The 10,000-nt window shown below is 41.0% G+C and overlaps 1 protein-coding gene across 1 annotated transcript in view; it reads right to left on the reverse strand.

Moving 5' to 3' along the window:
• itfg1 (integrin alpha FG-GAP repeat containing 1) overlaps positions 1-10,000 on the reverse strand; it is a 192,678-nt gene that overhangs the window by 12,415 nt on the left and 170,263 nt on the right. Inside the window, exon 15 of the mRNA XM_042484273.2 lies at positions 4,368-4,492. Coding sequence (XP_042340207.2) covers positions 4,368-4,492 — 125 coding nt within the window. The remainder of the gene's footprint in view (positions 1-4,367; positions 4,493-10,000) is intronic.

The following is a 10,000-nucleotide window of genomic DNA, read 5'->3' on the forward strand; positions in this document are numbered from 1 at the left end:
CTGTTGGAGTTGTGGAGTGAGCAAGTCGTTGTTTAATTTGGCTTGTATCTGATCCCCCAACTGGCACTTATCTTTGTGAGAAATCCTCTTTTTGAAATGGTTTAGTCCTCCCATTAAAATAGCGCAGCTAACCAACAGAGACCGATAACAAATTGAGGCGACAAAATCCAAAATGGAAACTTGCACACACACTCAGAGTTTATCTTTATGGATTGTATTGACACCAATTTAACAAGAATACTTTGCACATATGACATTGTTTATCATGTGTTTGTAGAGTTATGCAGTTTTGTGAACACATAAGGAATTATGAATATGTCAAATTTCTTAAAGGGAGTTTGTTGGGAAATTTTCCACCAGGAGCATAATTCCTTAAAGGAATTTGTACTCTTACAAAATAGTGACCCTGCAAGATCCCGAGTCACTGCCAAATTTTATAGTGTTATAGTTATAGTGTGACTAGTGTGACTTTCTTGTTTTAAGATGTGAGAAGGAGTCAGATTTTAGTCTTTTAAAGTTTTTTTCCATACCTTCTAGTGAACTGAGTACAATACAGTAAGGCTTAGTTGCAGTGATAATAAGTACATTTACCATGTACAATATTACCTCTCAGAGTTTGACTACATCATGTGACCCCAGACACAGCTCCCTGATCATCGGTCAAACTAGCAGAGTGATTGAAAATACAGCACAGTGTGAGTGTGCAGGACCTTTAAATGCAAGTGGGCTATGTGGCTAAAGTTATGAGGGCATCTTAAAGAGGGTGGAAAATTTAAATCATATCAAGAATCTTCTGGACTTGAGATTTAGGGAAAGTCTTTGAAGAAACTCAAATAATTCTCTTTTCCAGGAGTAAGGTGGCAGGAGTGCGATTGGTGTCCCTAAAACCAACAGTGCACACGGAAGGGAATGTTTCAAAAAAAGACTTATTGCCAAAAAAAGGCATATATTAGCCAGGTCCAGGCATTCAAGATGTTTTAAAGAATATAAAAGGCCGTTATTTCAGTAGACTAGAAATATTAAAAAACACACCAATGCATATTAGCTTGCACCTTCCTCGGGGTGTAGTGTATTAGTGAATTAATCTTTATGTTTAGATTTAGAAATTACTAAAACGTCACTGCTTAGGGGTGCATGATGAGACCCTTCAATTGAAATCCCCGAACAACCCTGTCACATAAATAGTTCCAGTTTTTCGCATGTCCTTTGGGAAGAGTTAACCATCAGAAGTGAAGTTGCAGGGATCTTAAAAACATTTGCTTGCAGCACTGTGTTTGACAGCTGTTTGACTTTGCACAAGTTCAAGTTTCATTTTTAGTAGTTTGCCGCCTTAAGGCTCAACAACCAATGATGGCATCTGACACAAGACTGACACAGACTGTATTTAACCTCTGAATACAACAGCGCTTTGATTTGTGGAAAAGCCCAGTGCCATCAATACTCTTGCTTGGTTTTCTTCTTCACCCTCTTCTAAGTCCAGTTTTGCCTTGTGTCTGGATTTAGCCCCTGCTCAGGCTCTTGAGGGGTTAAGAGTTCACTGATATAAACAGGGGAGGGGGAGTCGTATCAATGATTTAAAAAGCTGTAATCATTCCTGTAGCTGTGAGGAATTTCCAGTTCTACATTTGGAAGGATCTGGAAGTGCCGCTGCTCTTTAATTGTTGCTCTCCGTTCTTCATCAATTGAGAGGAACCACATCTCGCAGCTATTTTGAATAAGCGTGCAACAACGGCGTTTGCTTTTTACATAACGAGCACATTCTCGCCGCCAGCCATTGTCGCTTAGCTCTTGGAAAGCGCTGCCGTCGGTGCAGCAACTGGCGGGGGAGCAGAGCTGGAGACGAGTCAGCCTCCACTACGGCTGCCTGGGAGCAGATCCGATCTGGCTGTTTGGAAGAGAAAAGTGTTCCCAAGTCTTCAGAGAGAAAGAGAGACACTCTGGTTCAAAGCCAGGGAAACTGGCACACTATGAGAGAGCGAGGGAGACAGACACAGAGATGGAGGGTGAGGGAAACAGAGAGAGAGAGTGACAAGTAGGGGACTGATTAGTGAAGTAAACCACTTTGAGCAGCAAAGGGAATCCCCTGGGTGGAAGATAAGTGAACAGGAGGGGAGGAGAGAGACGCACAGAGACAGAGATAGGAAGGGGGGAGGGGGTAACTTAAAGAGACGAATGATTGGACAGAAGATGGAAGATACCCAAGTAGATTTTACAAAACCTCTCCTTCTGTGAAACAGCGGGCTGAAACTCTCATTGTGGAGGAGAAAATTGTAAAGGGCACAGCGGGGGAGATAGTGAGAGAATGGGAGCAGGACAGATATAAAGACTGACAGAGAAGGAAAGCAAAAATGAGAGAAGGATGGATGAAGAGGGAACGATCCGAACCTGCCGACTGAGCAGGGTGGCATGGCGGTCGGGATTTTGCTTCTAAAGAGCTTTCCAAAGCTTCTCTTCCTCATTACAGGTAGATTTGATGAAGTAGCTCCTCTCTCCAGGCCCTCTGGGTAAAAAATATCTACTCTGCATAATGGGCCGCATCTTTAGGCATTCATTAATTCACTTTGTAGAAGGAATGGGCGAGGAGGGAAAAAAAGATCACATTTCTTTGCATAGGAAAAAGGAGTGCGCGGAAAGGGGACAACAAAGCAGCTTGTTTGAGATGAGTGTTCTTGGTGCACTACAGCTTCTGAGTCGCGGACCAAGCCATCTACAATTCTAATCAGCTGCTTGACGAAGATCTCGGTACCACACGGGAGATGGAAAAAAAAAAGGGCCCTGTCGTGCCTAATATTGAGTGTGACAAGTGCAACGTGAGAGCGAGCGAGAGAGGGAGAACAGAGATGAGATGGATGCGGAGATGGTGAATGAGCGGAACTGAGGAACGCTGTCATTTGAAGTAGTGTAGTGTGGAAATACAGCTGACGAATAAATTAAAAATGTAAACTCTATAAATTATTTACTATATCAATATAATGATGGCTTGTTGTATGACAGGAGGTACACATGGGCTGCTTCCCGAGCGTCATTCATACAGTAAATCCTCCGCTCTCAGAGCTGTTAAACAGATGCGTTTGAATCATGAAGCAATGATGGGGCGTAGATTTTATTTCCGTTTAAACGGGGAGGTCACTGCACCGTCACATATCCCCTGAGTGATGCCATCAATCATTCTATACATTATAAGTTGGATGTGGAATCTATCTATGATCAAGGAACTGTCTATTCAACCTTTTTAATCACTAGATCGGGCAAGGAAAAAAAGATTTTCCTTACTGCCTTTTTACTGCCTGTTCTCACCTCTTGTGTTTCAGTATGCCATCATATTTATTCTGCCAAAATTTGACTCTTAGACTCTTTCTAATGATGAGGGCTCCAAAATATGCTTCTTAAATAATGAGTGCTATCAAAACATTGGTTAGAGTACCTGTGAAAACCCTTAACTTACTCTTATTAAGCAGGATTTAGTTTTCAAAAATATAATACTACTTGCTCGTATTTAAAAGAATTAAAAGTATCCATAAAAATGCAAGCAAAGCAAAAACTTCCAGTAGAAAATTGAAAAGAATGAAGAACTGATTGCATTGTGTCGGCCTTAATTGTTTTTTAAATAAATATCGATCAGTTATTTCACAAACAATTTGTAGACAACAGGATTATCCCCACATTGTTTTTGCAACAGTGCAGAGACAATGATGTTTCTTTTCAGCAATTCTAAATTTTGATAAGAAATACATGGAGGGAAATCCCTCTTCTGCATCTTCATGAAATATCTTTCAAACAAGTATCGCAATCCCCAGACGACGTGTTACATCCAGTTCATTGTGAAATGGAGCCTGAGCCGAAGGAGAAAAACAACTGATTTACTCTCTGCTTCTGACTTTCAAAGTGCTTGAATTGCACTTATCGTGGATTAGACCATCATTTGATATTTTTCTTGGAAAGTGTTCTGGTTCTTAACACCATGATCCTGGGGCTATTTCTGCTTGCTGCTCTCTCCAATTTTTTCCAAGACTTACTGCACAGACATTAAATCTCTCAGCCACGCATGCCATACACTGTTATGTTTCAGACAAGTTAGGCAGCTCTGAAATGACTTGATTGGGTATGTGAGTGGTGTTAAACATGTTCAAACTGTTTTTCAAGAAGACAACTATTTTGATGCAATTTGCAGCCAGAGGGTTGAAGAGGTTTCTAAATCTTTATTTGCTCAGCACACCTTCTTCCTTTTCTCCATCTGCTGCGGGTCTAAGATGCACCTCTAGAAGTGCTTCTCCTTCAGATATTCTGTGAGACTGCACAGCCTGTGGCTGCTCCTGCAGGAATGCTGTGAAGTGTCCAGGTAATATCACCCTCTCATATTTCCTCACCGTCTCTCCAGGCTGCCGGGGGATGCCGACGAAAAGGTGGTCCAGGAAGTTGGCGCTGCGTCCGAGGCCTAGCACATTGTAGGGCAGCTGGAGGGAGAAGTGGGCTGACTGGCTCAGCTGACCGGCTGCAGGAAGGGAGGGAGAGAAAGACAAATTTAAGCACCATAAAAGCCTTATCTCGGAAGAGTATTAGCCCCCAGCGGTTTGCCTTAAGCACATTTTGGTCCTTTTACTATTGGTTAATTATCGTCCCAAGAGGATGAACCCTACTGAGTTTTAGGATTTTTTCCCCATTTCTTCTTGTACACTATTAGGTTGTTGGTTTTAGTGAAAAATCTTAAATATTACTAACTGGATTGCCATGACATTTTGTACACACATTTATAAAGCCAAGACAATGAAACCTGGTAATCCCTTGGCTTTTCCTATAAGTCCTCTAGCCGGTCAAAGTTTTCATCTACCCATTGAAATATCTCTGCATCTGATTGGCACGGAATTTTGTGCACAAATTTGTGTTCTACTCAGTATCAAGTTTAGTAATGTTAATGATCCCTTGATTTTTCTTCTAGCTCCATCATCAAGTTAAAATTATGACCAAATCCCAGCAAAGTTACTGACATTTGTAGCACACTAAACATTACTTAGATGCAGGTGTAAAACTCAAGCATGCTCAAAGCACTACTGTGCCTCACAGAACTACTAGCATGGTTGTAGATGGTCTTGTTTCTCAACTATTGGTGAAAACGTGTATTTTGTCTTACACTTTGACACATTGGATTGTTTTACCATTTTCAAAGCCGCATTTTTGTGTGAGGTCAACATTTTTTGTCTGAGTGGTGACAATACTTTTGACTGCTATTGGCAACTTACTCCAGTAGTTTTCTGAGTAATTCTTTTTGCTATTGTTTTTTTTTGTACTCCATACATTAGTAACAAGCCTGCAGCCTTCTGTGCATCACCCGTGGTTGTCCAGAAGGACACAAAACAAGTTACAACACAAAAACGGCATTTGTTACCCACAATTTATACTTCTCTCAGATTTGACATACCAGACACTGAATAAATGTAAATTTCAACCCACATCCTTACTTGCATCTTACACTTGACACTCTTTTCTCTTTGGCCTTGTAAATTTTGCATGTGTAGATTTTTAAACAATTAAACATTATATATTTTTCATAATGCACATTGGTCAATCTATATCTCTTTCTCATAGATATTTAGTTTTGCTTCCGCTTTTAAACATTCCGTGAACAGGGCGGCCGATGAGCTTTGCACATACAAAACAAGGTCTGTGTATGTAGTCATAGCCCCCATTCGCTTTAGTGATCATATGATACTGCTATATAGCTGTAATAACCCTGCTCTCCCAAAGGAATCCTTAAAGGTTTACGCAATGCACTCTGCTCTAACCTATCCTGACCATGACTGTCTGTGATAAAACGTACAAGTAAATATAATGAGAGGAATGAAGACGAAATGCACAACAGGAGCGAGCGAGCCAGAGGGACTGCAGCGTGAGACCTTGTGCTCTGACATGGAGACGCATCATAAAAGATACAAATCAAGGTGAGACACCTGAGGCCAGTCTAACACCTCTCCCCGTCTCCTTCCTCGCTAGCCCCCGCCTTCATCCTTTAATCTCTCCGTCCTCACTTACTATTCCAATCCAACCCTTAGTCTCTTGTTTCTCCTCTCTGCTCATGTCTCTCTCCTCTCCCCTGATACATCAATCCGACTTGGCCTTACTCATTTTGCTTCCCCTTCTTCTCCTCCCTCCTGCTCGTCTCCCCTCTCTCTCCCCTTCAGCTGCTATATCTCGCCCACGCCACCCAACTCTGCCAAGTGCAGCCGACATAAATCAACCTCTACGTGGTAAACAAAGAGAAGGAGAGAGAGAGAGAGAGAGAGAGAGAGAGAGAGAGAGAGGGGTAGAGGAAGAGAGAGAGAAAGCCTCGAGGCAGCCAGTGATCAGAACTAATGTGGATGGACTGCGTATTGCAGGCCGAGAGGAGCACAACAGCTTAGCTTCTCTCGAGTTTTTTTTAATCCGTGCCTAACCTCAGTTCAGTTTAAAAAAAAAGAGATTCGTCCTGCTAATTTTTGGCCATCTTAACTGAACCTAGGTCAGGTCAGTCCAGGTCACTGTGGCTCAATATTTCTCTCTCAATTCTCGTTCATATTAGTTATAAAGCTGGTGTTTCATCCTGGGGACATCACATATCATCGTAAATCATCAGCCAGGGGGTGAAAGTGAGTCATTTCAGGTGAAACAAGCTGTGGCCATTGTATAGATGTACTGTATGTTCGCCCAATAAAAGCTTGTCCATGATGCTGTAATGTACTACATGCGCTGGCTCCAGCCGGTCTGACCAATGAATAGACCCATTGACTTTTGCCACCTTCTACCCGAGAAAGCTTTTCATCAGTCTTCTCTCTTTACTTCTTGCTTGCTATCGCTCTGTGTAGTCTATCTTTCCAGCTTTTTAGTGCTGGGCTGCTGGGTGTTGTGAAGAGGCAGCATAATTGCCTTAATCGCACACCACAGATAGCAAAAAAGAGGGGGAGAGGGACAGAAATATTGTCTGTTTCCAGGAAGAGCTGGGCAGGGTTTTATGGAAATTGACTAGTTCAGTAAAGTAAGTAAAAAACCCTGGCTTTTAATCAAGGTTTAACGCTGATGAAACGCAACAGGACGATGCTTCGCAATTTTTTAAAATCCAAGTTAGGAAAAACAGTACATTCAATTCACACAATCTGTGGAATTCATATACATTTTTTAAGCGCTTAAAGATATAGTTATCACTAAAGGGTTTGTAATGTAAGAGAGCCAATTAAAACAAACTGTCAAATTCAAATTTATGGTGTGTTGGCTGTGTCATGATGTCAACTGATGCATTAAGTTACATGCAAGAAAACATTCCACCTTTAAAGTTGCTGATAGCTGCAAGTTGCCTTTGAGTGGCACAGGGACTGAAATGATTTTTTCTCAGTCCATAGCTGCTAACTGTATTTCACTCTATAGAAGTTTTTTTTTTTTTTACCAGTAAACCACAGCTGTGCACACGACTCTGCAGCAGGGGAGTATGCCTTATTGTGTGTGCGTGCAGCTTTTTTTTTTTCTTGGTGTGTCACATTTCACTTCATGGACAGGCCGGAAAACCCTCAGATTAATAAACTGTTAAAAGCAGCATGGAAGCCTGTAAAAACTTTATGGAGGTCACTTCTTTTAATATGCTGTAAATCTTATTTCTTCAAACTCCTTTTCAAACTCGGTGCAAACTAACGTAGATCAATGTTGGAGTGCTGCTTTGGTTGAGACAGATGGTATTTTGTGGTGGTGCGTCGTTGGATTCACCGGTTACAGGGCCTAAAATTGATATGTTCAACCAGGTGATGTGTTTCAATTAATGCCAATCACAAACATACGTGATACCTTAGATGAAGCACTGCCTAAGCACTGCCGTCACTGAATGGACATTACGATTGCTACCTAATTTCCTCGACACAAGTAAGCAAATGAAATAAACTACACATCAAAAACTACTTAATTTGCCTACATTGCTTGATGCCCACTAATTACAACCTACTAGATACATGGCATCACCTCATACTACTGTACATTACTATAAATATTTGATTGACTGCTGTGCAAAATTCTCAACACGATGACATAATTCACAAAGTCCACACGATTTAATCGTGTTGTCAGTTGCACACACATGCATACACATCACAGTGTGCTCCAGTACTCAAACAAACAGAACCACACCTCTGCTTCTAACATTTAAGATGACTCCTGGGGTGTCTGACATTTACTGAGTGTGTATGGGAGTGAGTGTGTGTGGAAATGTACCAATTCAGTGGAAAGCTGTGTTCCTCTGCTGTAAGGCTTATTATACATTATTTGTAACAATAATTTAGTAAATTTGTTGAAACAAGATGATATGACGGAGAGATATCAAATCACATTGACAACTACCATCACTTTTTAGCCTTGCTAGCAGTGTGGCTTTAGGATTGGCAATGTCTTTCAGTCAGTCCATCATTTTGGTCCAAACATTTCGGTGTGAATGTTTTTTCATGTTGTGAACTGAAGGCAATTTTCTGTCATTATGTGATAGACAATAAAGTTTTTTGAAGCTTGAATTTAAAGTATCTAATGAATAAACTAATGGATGTTTTGCCTCAAAATGGACTTTTCCTCTTCTGTTAACATCAACATTCTTGGGTTTTATTGAAATATTTTAACTACTGTTGGATGGATTGTTGAAATTGTTGCACACCTGCCCAGAGGATGAATGATAACAACCTATCCAGTGAAATATCTCTAACACATATATATCTTACACATAAAATGGCCAAAATATAACATATATGACATTCCCATAAGAGTCTGCTATACTGTACATGGAATACTTATTAGGATGTTAGCATGCTTTAAGACTTAATTAAGGTTGTGAACATGATAATAATTATATATCAGCATGTTAGGGTTGTCTTTGTTAGCATTTTAGCAGGCCTATGTTAACATTAATCTCAAAGCACTGTTGTGCCTAAGTACAGTTTCACAGAGTGGCTGTAGACTTTTGTAAGATGTAAGCCTTTTTCCAAGGTGACCTGTAGCCTGATGAAGAAAATAAAATGCACAAGAAGTGTGTGCATTCTAATATAATGTATGAACACACACACACACACACACACACACACACACACACACACACACACACACACACACACACACACACACACACACACACACATCCTACTGCTGTGAATCTGTGGGAGGTGACAAAAGTCATATCCTGGCCAGCGGCATGCATAGCCTTATGTAATATATTCATTACTGAGTTGCAAACACACGCAGAGCTGTCATACCTCTACATAACCGAGAAGAAAACTTTACAAAACTGAAAGCTGTGGAGGTCAAAACTTTTTCATCCAGCTGGGTTTTTCATGAAGGCCTAACAAACAGGCTTTACATGAGTTTACATAGAACAATCGTATACACCCTTACCATAATGAATTTCCCTGGGCAGGATTAATAAAGTATCTTCATCAACAATCATAAAGCTTCCAAGAAATATGGTAAATAATGTATGCAAAAACATAAAAGAGAGCCAAAACGAGCCTAACTAATGTAGGTTGTCTACAGACTATAACTGATCTGAGACCCCCACTATATGTAAAGGAAACCATGAAGGAAACCCACCAGCGACCATATGAATGCTTTAAGTTTTGGCTGCTTATGCTGAGCAACTGTGCAGCTTCTGACTTTATTATGAACCATGAAGTCGCCTTTATGGTAATGCCACTTCTTGTTGTTGATATCCACCAATCAAATGCCAGACAGACTAACAGGGCCATACTGTCCCACAGAAGTAAGAGCAGGAGTGTTACAAAGAGTTACTTTGAGATAGACCCAACAGGGGAACCCGTTTTAAATCAGCCCGCTACGTCACACTGAACTGCGTCCATCAGGCTGGACAGAACAGAATTTTAGAAGGGATCGGACCTTAAAGCCAGTCTTGGTTTGATGTTTTTTGACAGACTGCTGCTCCCTGTCAGTAGGCAAGAGGTGGATGGCTTGCACTCGGCCACTCAGCAGGGTGGAGTGTGTCTGTGTGTCTGAT

This window comes from Plectropomus leopardus, chromosome 1 (assembly GCF_026936395.1).
Source record: "Plectropomus leopardus strain MGB_pleo_1.0 chromosome 1, ASM2693639v1, whole genome shotgun sequence".
Classification (NCBI taxonomy): domain Eukaryota; kingdom Metazoa; phylum Chordata; class Actinopteri; order Perciformes; family Serranidae; genus Plectropomus; species Plectropomus leopardus.